General features: G+C 47.5%; 2 protein-coding genes across 2 annotated transcripts; both read right to left on the bottom strand.

The window, feature by feature from the left end:
* Positions 1 to 1,227: 1,227 nt before the first annotated feature.
* Positions 1,228 to 4,550, bottom strand: mphosph6 (M-phase phosphoprotein 6). Its single transcript, XM_087844583.1, has 5 exons — positions 4,378 to 4,550; positions 3,529 to 3,641; positions 2,644 to 2,734; positions 2,158 to 2,258; positions 1,228 to 2,080 (listed from the first exon to the last, which is right to left on the bottom strand). Exons 1-5 carry the CDS (start codon positions 4,423 to 4,425, stop codon positions 1,957 to 1,959), a joined length of 477 nt encoding a protein of 158 aa, XP_087700709.1. The 5' UTR covers positions 4,426 to 4,550; the 3' UTR covers positions 1,228 to 1,956.
* Positions 4,551 to 8,978: 4,428 nt separating this feature from the next.
* snx20 (sorting nexin 20) lies at positions 8,979 to 11,898 on the bottom strand. The gene is made up of 3 exons (XM_087844582.1): positions 11,217 to 11,898; positions 10,751 to 10,893; positions 8,979 to 9,732 (listed from the first exon to the last, which is right to left on the bottom strand). The coding sequence occupies exons 1-3, from the start codon at positions 11,272 to 11,274 to the stop codon at positions 9,061 to 9,063; spliced, it is 873 nt and encodes a 290-aa protein (XP_087700708.1). The 5' UTR covers positions 11,275 to 11,898; the 3' UTR covers positions 8,979 to 9,060.
* Positions 11,899 to 12,757: the final 859 nt, after the last annotated feature.

Here is a 12,757-nt window from a genome sequence, read left to right as displayed (position 1 = left end):
CTGAAGCCTCGCGCTGATGTTTGGGACGAGACGAGGGAAATGCTGTCGGCGCTGCACAACAAGGCCGTGCTGGTGACACGTGAGCAACAGGTAACACACACCTGTAATGCTCACTGGTGCTGATTTTACACACCTGCTCTGAACTTATCATCCAATCAGAGGTCAGCAGCACCTGTGCCAGTCATGGATTCTCACATCAAAGCAAAGTTAGACTCTTCTGTGACAGCGTGGCGACTCGCAGCCAAACGACCGTTTTAAACCTTTTCTGGTGGAACAAAAGCACCTGAACCCAGTTCAAACAGGTGAGTTATGACACAGCGAGCCTCCGTACAGGCGTTCAGTTCCTGCGTCAGCCGGTGACCATGTTTATTTTAACATGACTCACTGCAGAGCCTCTAGTGGACATCAGGGGAACTGCAGGTGTGGAAGCAATGAAGGCTGCTGAGTTGACTTCCTGAAGTTGAATACAGTTATTAAGACGTTTAAGATAAAGTAGGATGATTTTGATCTGGATCAAGCAAAGGTGCTCTTATTTTGAAGCCCTCATATTAAATGAACTCTTTAATGCCTGCTAGGAGGAATTTAACGTTTGTGTGGAGCAAACATTGATTAAAAACTAAAACAGCCGCATGCCTGCTCTGACCTCCGTGCACGAATGCATCGTTTGTGCTTCAGCGAGCATCAGCCCGCCCAGACTGGACGAGCAGGAAGCGAGGATCAGATTTCTGATGGCGGCGCTCTGACCTGCACAGTTTATCCTCAAGGGGTTTTTTGCACTAATAAAGTGGAGTAAAGTATTTTGTCTAGTCTCAATTATATCATCAGTTATATCGTTATTGCAAATTTTCAAATGTATATCGTGATAAATGTTTTTGGCCCTGCTCTAATTACCAGGCCTCTGGAGAGCTTCAACACATGCTGATGAGGCCGTTTAGATCAGCTGTGCTGGATCAGGGACACGTCTAAGACCTGCAGGACAACGGCCCTCGAGTTCCCACCTCGAACAGACTGTAGTTAAAAGAGGGCAGGACGCTGCACAGCGGGAACATGTCGTGTTGCTGCCATCAGATTACAACAGGCTCGTTCGTTTAAGTGGAAATATCTGAATTACACATTATCCTGAGTTTATTCTGAAGTTTCACTGAAAGTTAAAACATCAATAACACAGAAAGGTACAATTTTACTTTTATTTTGAAATTTTAATTTATCCAAACTTCATGTGTGACTCTGAAATTATTTTCAGTTTGAAGTTTTCTAATTATTTCCATGTATTTACGTTTTTATTCGTTTATATTACGTTTCTAAACCGTCGTCTCAAACTGGTTTCCTCTCAGTCACCTTTGGGAACGAGGGCGCCGCCACTCGCTGCGGAGACGAGCTTCTCGCCACCTTCTCCTCCATGGCTCGGGCGGATTACGGGGACATCTACGCGGTGTTCTGGCCCGGATGTCGCGGCAGTCAGCCGAGGATCCGTCTCCCGTGGCGAATGCCGTATGTCGCGCTCTGCTGGCAACCCGGCCCAGACCGTTGTACGTTCACTGACCGCCGCCATGTTCGACCCGTTTTTAAACACGCCAACTGTCAGGCGGCGGAGCTTCAACACTCGAGCTTAAACGAGACACTCTGAAATAAACACACGCTGACCTCTGCGAGCCTCCATCTTTTATTTACAGTCTGTGTTTACTTCTTCAGAGGTCTGAACCTTCACCTCCTCATGACGAGCAAACAAGTGGAGGAGGCGTGGCTTTAAACACCCCTCAGGTGAGTCACAGAATTAAAAAACAAACAGGGAATAAACATGCAGCTCTCAGGAGCTCTGAGGCTGCTCGTGTCCTCCTCGTGTCCTCCTCGCGTCCTCCTCGCGTCCTCGTGGAATAAAAGCAGGATGTATAACATCCAGACAGCTGCTGCTCCACGGCAGCCTCACGTCTAAAAACATCTGGAGCGCGAGCGTCTTCAGTCCTGAGGCTTCACGAATGCTCTCTTCACCTCCCTCTGGTTCTCCTCGTCCGCCTCCTGCGCCGCTCGCTCTCGCTTCGTTGCAAACTTCTTCTTCATGCTTCCGACTAAACTCTCGTACCTGCCGAGAAAAACAGCAGATGAGAGGCTCGCACACAGCAGAAACACACTTCAGCATCAGAGGGAAACAGTTCGTACCTCAGAGCCATTTCTTCATCTGTGACGTCTGTTTGCATCCGGCTCAGGTCCTCCTCTTCCTCCTCCTCTTCCTCTCTGGGGTTCATCAGAGCCATCAGCTTCTGCAGGGACACACAGGACGGTTCCAGTTTAAATGCTGCAGAGCAAACAGAGAGACTCGTCGTCCTGGGGTCAGGGGTCAGGGGGTAGGACAGAGGACCCAGGGTGAGGAAGCCTCCAGGTGACAGAGGCAGGGTCGTACTGGGATGCGTCTGCTGCAGTTGTACAGCTGAGATCTTACAGCAAAATTTAAACATGAATAAAACAGCTGGTCGTTTCCATGGTAACCTTCAGTCAGACACAGTCCCTGCTGGTTTAAATCGAGGCTGATTATTGTTAAAAACACGAAGCTCTGTGTCCTCCCAAACACAGCAGTCGGGTAATCTGACACTCCGCGAGGTCAGGGGTCAAAATAAAAACAGGAAGTGGGCGTGAAATGAGACACACCTCGACTTCAGGATTGAAGCCTCTGAAGGAGAGTCGGCCATACTTCAGATCCTCGCAGGGAACGAAACTCCTCTCCTCGATGATCAGGTTCCTGCAGGAGCAGAGACGCCACAGTATTAGGAACACCTCCAGATAACATCATCCGCCTCCATGATCACATGACCTCTGACCCCTAAGTACTTAAATCACACTTCACTGTGTGTTCAGACTTCAAACCAGACTCCATTCAGAAAACTGCACATTAAGCAGCTGCATGAAGAAAGTCCTTTAACGACGGTGCGGTGAGGCTGTTATACTCAGAGAGTATTTAAAAGTAGAATGGGAGGCAGAGCCTTCAGTTTTCAGGCCCCTCTTCTGTGGAACCAGCTTCCAGTTTGGATTCAGGAGACAGACACTATCTCTACTTTCAAGATTAGGCTTCAAACTTTCCTTTTTGCTAAAGCATATAGTTAGGGCTGGACCAGGTGACCCTGAATCCTCCCTTAGTTATGCTGCAATAGACGTAGGCTGCCGGGGATTCCCATGATGCACTGGGTGTTTCTTCTTCACTCACTATGTATTAACAGACCTCTCTGCATTGAATCATATCTGTTATTAATCTCTGTCTCTCTTCCACAGCATGTCTTTATCCTGTCTTCTTTCTCTCACCCCAACCAATCACAGCAGATGGCCCCGCCCCTCCCTGAGCCTGGTTCTGCTGGAGGTTTCTTCCTGTTAAAAGGGAGTTTTTCCTTCCTACTGTCACCAAAGTGCTGCTCATAGGCTCGTATGTATTATTGTAGGATCTACTGTACAATATAAAGCACCTTGAGGCGACTGTTGTTGTGATTTGGCGCTATATAAATAAAATTGAGTGGGCGGAGCCTGAACGACGCTCATACGTACTCTTTAGCCTTGAGCTCGGGTAGGTCCAGGTACCAGTGCTCATCACTGATGATCCTCCGCTCGTCCTCCTCCAGCTGCTTCTTCGTCTCTGCATCCAGACGTCTCTGCATGAACTGTGGACACACACACGTCACCTTCAGCTGACGTTTCTGTGAGGTTTTAACCACACCTGCGCTCATGAATGATGATTTTACTGCACTCAGCTGTGATTGGCTGAGGTCTCCCTGCAGAGAACCACAGCTGTTTTTCTCAGTGTGAAATCTTCCACATCTGCAGACCAGATTTTTAAAGTAAAGGTGAAAATCAGCTGAGAGGATTTTATTCTGATTGGTCAAGGCATCAGGCCGCAGAAACATCTTCTCCACGTTGGTTCAGCCTCCCCAGGAAACAAACCAGCCCCCTGCAGGTTATAACCGCCCCCTGGACGTCATATCCGGTTCTGATACCGTTTTTAAAGCATGAATTTCAGCCGTTGTTCCCATTATTAGTGACGTAACACAAATACCTGAGCATCCACGCCGGTTCAGATTCGCATCACGTGACCAATCATTTTAAAGTCAGAGCTTATCTTTAGCGTCTCAGACTGGCACACATTATTTATTAATAAATTACATTTACAGCCTGTTATTAACTCTGCTGCACGCCGATTTACTCTCCGGGTCACACTTGACATCAGGTAATAAAATTCAGCTTCTGTGTGAGATTTAAAACTTCATGTGAAGCAGAAAACCTTAAAGCATCAGATTTCTGAGTGGAGTTATGCGCCGGCGCATTACAAAGCTAACGTTCTGCTAGCTATCGGCTGCTAGCTGCTCTCGCGTGTCCGTTAGCACGCGCAGCTTCACTCACCTTCATCCGCAGCAGGTTTTTGGACAGCTTCACCGACTCACTCGCCATCTTTAATCCAAGAGAATGCGGCTAACCGAACCGGAGGACCCTCGGTGCTGCACACCGAGCTAACGCCACGCTAAACGGAGGCAGAAAGAACCGAGCGCCGAGCTGCTTCTCCAGCCCTGCTAATCGAGCTCTGATGTGCAGCCCAGGGGCGGATCTAGAGAAATTTTCTTAGGGTGGCGTGAGGGTGGCAAAGAAATCAAATGGGGTGGCAAAATCAAAGCCTTTCCCCCCCCCAAAACACTCGTGCAGGTGGTTACATATGGTTAAATGATTCAAATGCAGTAAGTATCCACGTTTTTCATATAAATATAGTCTATAACTTAATTATTGTCTGTAGCCCACATGATTACACACTTTAGTTACATAAAACATGTGAGTTTTGATGCTATGTACTGTACAGCCTGTATGATAAATAAATATGTAGCCCAATAAGTATAAACTCCAGAAAGCTACACAACATGGGGCGCTTCATTTACAAACACAAGTCTGACTGAAGTTTCACTGTTTTTGTTAGAAAACAGTCACATTGTTACAGCTTAAATTACACAAAATGTCAGAAATCTGCACTGAACAAAAATTAAACCTAATTTTTCATGACTGGATTAACCCTCTGAGGTCTGAAATACAACCGGACATTTGTGACTCCTTTTGAGTTTACGTTTGTTTTTCACCCTCAGATTGTTTCATTTTATTTTTTTCCCCTTGCTTTGTTATGTAGCGCGGCCTCTGAATTGGGACACAGCCTAATTTGCATTTACGTGAAATGTTGTCTTCACTTGTATTAACATGTTTTTGGTATGAATTCTGCTGTCTGTATTCTATGTATCATATGGCAATAAAAGTAGTTTTATCTTCAATCCATTGTTTATTTGCTGAATTTTAAAGCAATTACAATTTTTTGAACCCAAATATGACTGTAATGTAACCATTGTGATGGGTTATGAGCTTTCTACCCAATCTTTGGTAACCTCAACTTTAATCAATGGTCAATTCAACCCAGTTTTTGGATAGTCATCCTAACCCAGTATGCCAAATCAAACCAATAACTCAGGGTTGGCTCGGTCTATATTTGACCCAGCAGCTGTTAGTGTGTATTAAATATTAGTAATGATCAACTGCTTTTCAGAAAACTGTTGTTCATGTTAGCCAACTTGTGCTCTCATTTTAGTCTTATTTTGCCCCTCACCCCAACCAGTCATGGCAGATGGCCCCGCCCCTCCATGAGGCTGTTTCTGCTGTAAGTTTCTTCCTGTTTAAAGGGAGTTTTTCTTTCCCACTGTCGCCTAGTGCTTGCTCATAGGGGGTCATTTGATTGTTGGAGTTTATGATGTAGAATTTAACTGCACAGATGTAGACCCACCAACTGTTCTGTCATCATTACACACGAGGATATTTTAATATTTGAGGACAAAAAAAGTTGAGTTTGAAGAAGGACCATTACCTAAAACACAGGTGCCAAACTCCAGCCCTCGAGGGCCGCTGTCCTGAGACTTTTCCATGTGTCCCTGCTGCAACACACCTCAATACAATTAGCAGGTTATTAGGAAGACTCTGTAGGACGTGACTGCATGCTGAGGTGGCAAATCAGCCATTTGATTCATGTTACAGTAGCTCATGACTGAATGAACATGGTGCAATAAAAGTGCATTTAGAAGAGAGTGTTTTACATTTACTTACATTTAATTGAGCAGGGTTAGGGATTGCCTCCTCAGCATACAGTCACATTGTGGCAGCAGAACAAAAACTAGAACATCCAGCAACTTGTTGTCAACTAAGCAAGTGTTTAAGGCTGAGCAATCCAGACGAGAACTGAAGCAAGCTGCAGGAGGTGACCTGAAACTCCCATCAACTACACGTGTGGCTTTTCTATCCTCAGCGAGGTCATTCAGATGCATCGTCCTGTCTGTGCCACTGTTTCCATGTGTCATGGCGAACGGACGCACTCACGCACAGAGTTCTTGCAAACAAAGAGTCGAAAGTGTATTTGCGACAGGGTGAAACCACAGTGATATAAATATATGTGCAGTGAGTCGGGCGGGGGTCCAGAGCTCCACTCACCCTGCCACACAGCAATCACAGGGAGGGTCCGTAACCAGGTCTGATATACACAGAGAGCGCAGGTCAGTTCACCAAACACACCGAGGGAGATTTCTTTAGAGGAAGCCGAGAGCACGAACAGGAGGTTCATGTAAAGCTATTTGCACCAGATTCATGACGGCAGCGGCTGTTGAGATGAAATCTGTGATGTTCAGTGATATGAATTTCTTAAAGCTTCTGGGCTTCAGAGAACTTTCACTGCATCACTTATCAATACAGGTGGGACATCAATTTCTTATCAGTTCATTCTGAACTTTTTCCACAGGACATGTAAGCAGGACATGGGTGGGGGGCTACAGGGGCCTGAGATGGCCAAACGAAGTCTGTCCTCCTGTGAAGACATCACACAGAGCCGAGAGCGAAACAAGGAAAACTACCTGAAGAGTGTAGTCCAGCAGTTTGACAGTCAGCCTGCTGCTAGCTCAACATTTTACACTCATGTACACTAAGATCCACGTCTATGCCCAATTTAGTATCACTACTCAACCTAACCCACTCCCACAGAGGAAGGCCCCATGATTCAGTCCACCGCCCTTCATATTTACCATACAGGTAACTATCTTCTGTCTCCCCCTTCTTCCTCTAATTGCTATAAAGAAGTGCCTTTAACAAGTATCCCCAATGCATGCAATAGATTCAGTGGTGATAGCTCAGTGGTGGGTCTTATCACTAACGGTGATGCGACGCCTACAGGGAGGAGGTCAGCGCCCCCCAAAGAGAATATGCACTTAAAGACAGCTGACAGGGTCGGCTCTTCTTCTTCTGCTTGTTGCAAACACTGATTTCCAAAGGCACGAAGAAAAAAAGCCCTCACTGTGTTTGAGTTCTGATCTATGGCTGATTCAGGACACAGGATGAAACAAATGGAAGAATCAGTTATTTAGAAGGAAAGGTAACTTACCAGTAAACAAATCACGCTTCCTCTGCTGACATCACTGACTGTTACCAAATCACATGAGTTCTGCTCTATCTCATAGGATACTGTAACTGGGAATACTGTAACTGGGAATACTGTAACTGGGAATCAGGTATGATCTGTGAGGGATTTTATTTGTGTCCAACTAATGTCATTAATCACATGTGCACATCATCCATCTGTAGAAAGTCGGAGTTATTTGGAATTACATCTTGGAAATTAAATCTGATGATTGTAGAACAAAGTTCATTTTTTTGTCTGTGTGGTTTTCTGTAAATACACTTGAACAGGTCTTGTTACCACTTTTTAAAACCCTTACAAGGTGAAAGCACTGGGAATGTAAACCATTACAAACAGCTCAGGGATCATATTGGTATTTGTCCTCTTTTAAACACCTTCAATCATTTTAAAAGTAAAAGATAAAGAGAAGAAATGAAAGGAGAAAACCAGAAATTACTCAGTTAATGACTTTCCACAGCATGTTTCTGAGAGCATACATGTTCCTGGGTCTGCTGTCAGGTTCATCCTCAGCTCTGCTGCTTCCGGCTCCACCAGAACTCCTCCGTCAGTCCGTCACAGCCGTGCTCCACCAACTCCACCGGCTGCGGTTAAACACTGTTCAAGTTCAAGCTTCTCCACCTTTAAGTCTCTACTGTTCTTCTCTGAACACATCTCCGCCCTCTCAGGTCCTCCGTCCATCACTCTCCACTTCCCAGCCTCTCAGAGCACACTTCCTTCCCCCGTCACATGACTCCTCTGTCCTTACCGATGTTATATTCATGTTTCTGGGTGAGGTGACTTTAAATCAAACATATTATTATTCATGTGTTTGGGGGAAGCCGGAGAGAACAACAGTTCCCTGTTGTCATTAACAAATGCACTCAAACAGAAGCTAACCTGGCATCATGACTACAGTGCTGACTTTGGCCACACCCCCACTCACCTGTTGGCTCACAAACATCGATAAAAGCTAACGCTCCAGGATCTGTTTACATACTCATGTAAATATGCACATGTGCAAAGATGATGTTTACAGTAAGATGGGTCTCTTATGGATGATAAACAGATAATCCAAATCTCAAATTAGCTCATAATCTCTGATGATGTTAGCTGCAGGGCACATAAACAAGCTGACCCAGTGAGACCTGAACAGTTTGCACTTTGGCTCATTAACATGAGAGATACAGCGAGCTTGGATCTGCTTATTTAACCTGTTGTAACGTCTGCAGCACACAGACGGTGAACGAAAAGGTCTTTGTTCTGTTTTTGAATGTACACACAGTCGTAACTGGTCTCAGGTGAGCAGCAGCAAAGAGCAGCAACTGAAAGCAGATCTGATCCTGGAGCAGCAGGTGCTGACCCCCACCCAGAGCTACCACAGGAGGACCAATGGCGTGGCTTCAGTACTGTGTGGTCAGATTTCCATGGTAGAGTCAGCCGCTAATCATCAAACATCATCAATCAGAGCCAATACCAAAATTACTTTTAAATACTTTATTGCAGTACTGCAGTACTCTGGGTACTCTGACCCACTGTGAGCTGTTACACCTCCACAGCTGGCAGGGGCTGTGCAGGGGTTTACCTGCTAATCCAGGTGTGGACGGGGGCTGGCCGCTCCCCCCTCAGAGGAACTCCCGGATCACTACCTCCTTCAGGGAGTGGGAGGACGCTTCCCCACGCTCAGCATCTCTCAGAGCGGTCAGCTCATCCTGCAGCTGAGCCACGGGCCGGCCCAATTGGTACCCGAGGTCCACCAGCAGCTCCAGCAGCGGCGCTCTGTAGCGCGTCAGTCCGTAGCGCCTCACCGGAGGCAGCGCTCTCTGAGCGGCGGAGAACGCCCGCTCCGGTTCGTCCAGGTCCCGGTAGCAGACGGCGAGGGCGGCGAGGGCGGGCACGAGGAGGGTGGGCTTCTGCCAGGGCAGCAGCTTCTCCTGGATGTCCAGCACGGTCTGCAGCAGCTCTGCGGCCGGCCGGAACTGCCCCGCCCGGAGCAGGCCGTGCGCCCGCTGCTGCTCCTGCTCTGTGAAGAACGCTGAGAAGCAAGGCGAGTGTCTCACGCAGCGCGTGGCGTACAGCTTCGCCAGGTAGTCCTGCAGCGCCAGGCGCCGCTCCCCGATGCTCTCGGGGGAGAAGTTCCCCGAGAGCATCTTGCGAGGCAGCTGCACCTCCTCCAGCTCCTCGTCAAACTCCTCCAGCAGTTTGTGGTGGAAGCGGGAGAAGTCGCTGTAGCGGCGCTCCACCGAAACACGGCGGGAATCGAAGCTGCCAGAACGCATCACCACCACCTGGTAGAGCTGCAAACAAACAGAAAGAACCGTGACCTTTGACCTTTAAAGTTAACTCTGCAGCAGCTCAAACAGCCAGTCAGAGAAACAGGCTGGACTTCCTGTTTCCTCTCAACGGTGAACCCACCGCAGGCGTCTTTTCTCTGATACCCCCAACAATCATATGACCCCCTATGAGCAGCACTTTGGCGACAGTGGGAAGGAAAAACTCCCTTTTAACAGGAAGAAACCTCCAGCAGAACCAGGCTCAGGGAGGGGCGGGGCCATCTGCTGTGATTGGTTGGGGTGAGAGAAGGAAGACAGGATAAAGACATGCTGTGGAAGAGAGACAGAGGTTAATAATAACTAATGATTAAACACCCAGTGCATCATGGGAATCACCCAGCAGCCTACACCTGCACCATAACTAAGGGAGGATTCGGGGTCACCTGATCCAGCCCTAACTATGTGCTTCGTCCTGATGATGATGCTGTTTTGGTCCTCTGGGGCACCATAGACGAGCAGGAAGTTGCTGATGTGTGTGGAGCACATTAGCTTCTGTGACCGCACGGCGGCGGTTACCTTCATCAATGAACAGCTCCCTGACTGAGTTTTACATGTTTGAGGTTTATAATGAACACACCTGACAGCAGGTGGACAGGTGAGTGCAGGCAGGTGTGTTAAAGCTGGTCTTTGGGTTGCTTATTATCTCAAATATGTCTTCATATAAAGATTTCACTGCTCAGCCAGAGTTCACCTTTACTGCTTCCTGCTCCAACAGCCACACCTTTGGAAAATAAGCCCCTCCTCCTCAGGTTAAACTTTCACTTCCTGCGGGCTCACCTTCACTGAAAGTTAGCTGTGAACACTTACAGGTTAGCCGCTTTGCCCCTCATCCTCATCCTCTGTCTGAAAGAATCTCTTCTGATTGGCTGTCCCTCAAAAACAGAAGGTATTTCACCTCTATGACATCACAGGGATCCAAGAGTATAAAAACTGCTGAGCAGAGTGTTTGGAGTCGGCTGGTGGGTGTGTTTCGGTGTCTCACCACGTATTTGTGTAGCACGTGCTCGACGATGCGGGTGGAGGGGATCTCAAAGAGCAGCCGGACGGGTCGCTCTCGCTGCTTCACCGCCCTCCAGTTCTGCTGCAGCTCCTTCGTGGTTAAACTGGAACAGCCGGGCAAGTCCTCTGAAACAGGAAACACAGCGAGTCAGCACCCACTGCTGGACTGGCACACCTGTGGAAAGGCCACATTATTAGGGGCGTGGCCTCTTTGACTCTGCGTGCTGCTTTAGCAGCTGCCAGCCTCTTTGAAACCCACCTCCCTGCCAGCTCCTCACTGTTTCTGACATGAACCATTGGCTGCAAACACATAAATATGTGACAGATTAAAGCTCAGCGTCACTGTTTACTCGGGTCTGAAATGTGAGACTTGATCTAAAAGTTTGGCGTCTGAGTTCAGACAGAAGAAAGAAGAAGAGGAAGGTTAAGAAGGTGAAAGACGACAGAACCTGGAGTCATTGTGTCCACCTCAGTCAGGTCTTCGGCTCCCTGCTGAGCTTCTGCCATCAAGTCCAAACTGCTGATCTGAGGCAAGAGAAGCTCGCTTATCCTCCCGATGTTCACTCAGTGATGGGCAGCTGTGTTTTCTGGCTCTGCTTCATCTCTTTTGGATTCTTTATTCCTGTAAAGATCAAAGCTGCCAGTGTGGCTCCTGCAGGTGAGTGAGGGGTTAAAAAGGCCCGAGCAGGCCTGCCGAGTGTCGCGAACAGAAGAATGTGCTGCACGTTTGCGTGCTGACAGACGAGTGCAGGCGGGAGGAAGTTGACTTCAGCAAACATGCTGAAGAGGAAGTGAAATGAAAGACCAGTGTGTCGTAAATGGTGTGTGAGAGAGGTGCTTGTTTTATGGCTGCGCAGCAGCAGGCGGGTGGAGTTAGCTAGCAGAAAGCAGAGTGTTTTGCATGCAGCTCCTCTCTGCTCCTCTAGGGGGAGCTCTGAAAGCTCTTTAAGCTTTAATGTCCATCTGCAGGTGCACAGGCAGGTCAGAGGTCACAGGCAGGTCAGAGGTCACAGGCAGACACCACTGAGTAGTCTTTGGCTGTGTCCCAATTCAGGGTCTGCAGCCTTAACGGTCCTCAAGGGCCGCGTACTCAAAGACCGCTAAGGCCGGAAGTGCGAGGCTTGTGAAATGGGACGGTCTAGCCTCCGTCGCGCTGCCCAGGTTGCCTAGCAACCATGATACTAACAGCTGGAAACGTGTCATACAGCTTTGTTTGACAGAAATGAAGGAGAAAATCTTTTGTTCATTTGTTTGTTTCTACATGAGCTTTGACCATTCTCTGATTAAGCTCAGCTATTGAACGGCGTTTTAAAGTAAAGGCTGTAAAACCAAGTTAGTACAAACGTCACTAATGTCACATAACCAGTGTTGGGAAGGTTACTTTTAAAATGTATTCCATTACAGATTACAGATTACATGCCCCAAAATGTATTCTGTAACGTATTCCGTTACGTTACTCAATGAGAGTAACGTATTCTGAATACTTTGGATTACTTAATATATTATCATGCTGTTTACAACTACATGAATGTACTATTGCTGTGATTTATTACTGTTACTGAAGGTCCGCGGCTCCGAACCGTAGTAAAGGGACCTCTGGCTAATACGGTGGGTTCTGTGTCGGCTCGTAGCTCAAAACTAGCTTTACTTTGTTGTCTGGATCAACTTTGCTAGCAGAGACAGAGAGAGGCGTTGAAAGGCTGCTCCAACAGAACTTATTGTTTCAGAGGAAAACACGAACACGGTGTACAGTCGAGTCTTAATAGCTTACTTACAGCTGGGCTCGTCAGGCTCTCTTCTTGGCTGCAGTGGTTATTATTATATTTACATGCTTCCAGCTCCCGTTTCTGCTCGATGACAGCTCGTACTTTTCCTTTTTCTCCCTCCCTCGCTCACAGACACATAACGTGTATGGCAGTCCATTCTCCCTGCAGCACGGACTACACTGCCCATGATGCTACATTCTTTAGAGCTATACCTGTAGCATTCT

Source organism: Neolamprologus brichardi, chromosome 7 (genome assembly GCF_056152115.1).
Source record: "Neolamprologus brichardi isolate AB-2024 chromosome 7, ASM5615211v1, whole genome shotgun sequence".
Classification (NCBI taxonomy): Eukaryota; Metazoa; Chordata; class Actinopteri; order Cichliformes; family Cichlidae; genus Neolamprologus; species Neolamprologus brichardi.
Note: the sequence above shows the minus strand (reverse complement) of the source record. Positions and strands in the feature narration are given on the sequence as shown.

Coding starts and splice junctions, on each gene's coding strand:
- mphosph6 (XM_087844583.1), bottom strand. CDS start 4,425: ATGGCGAGTGAGTCGGTGAAGCTGTCCAAAAACCTGCTGCGGATGAAG. Junction 3,642..4,377: donor AAAACCTGCTGCGGATGAAG/GTGAGTGAAGCT, acceptor GTGTGTCCACAG/TTCATGCAGAGACGTCTGGA. Junction 2,735..3,528: donor CCCGAGCTCAAGGCTAAAGA/GTACGTATGAGC, acceptor CTGCTCCTGCAG/GAACCTGATCATCGAGGAGA.
- snx20 (XM_087844582.1), bottom strand. CDS start 11,274: ATGGCAGAAGCTCAGCAGGGAGCCGAAGACCTGACTGAGGTGGACACA. Junction 10,894..11,216: donor GGTGGACACAATGACTCCAG/GTTCTGTCGTCT, acceptor TTCCTGTTTCAG/AGGACTTGCCCGGCTGTTCC. Junction 9,733..10,750: donor ACGTGCTACACAAATACGTG/GTGAGACACCGA, acceptor GTTTGTTTGCAG/CTCTACCAGGTGGTGGTGAT.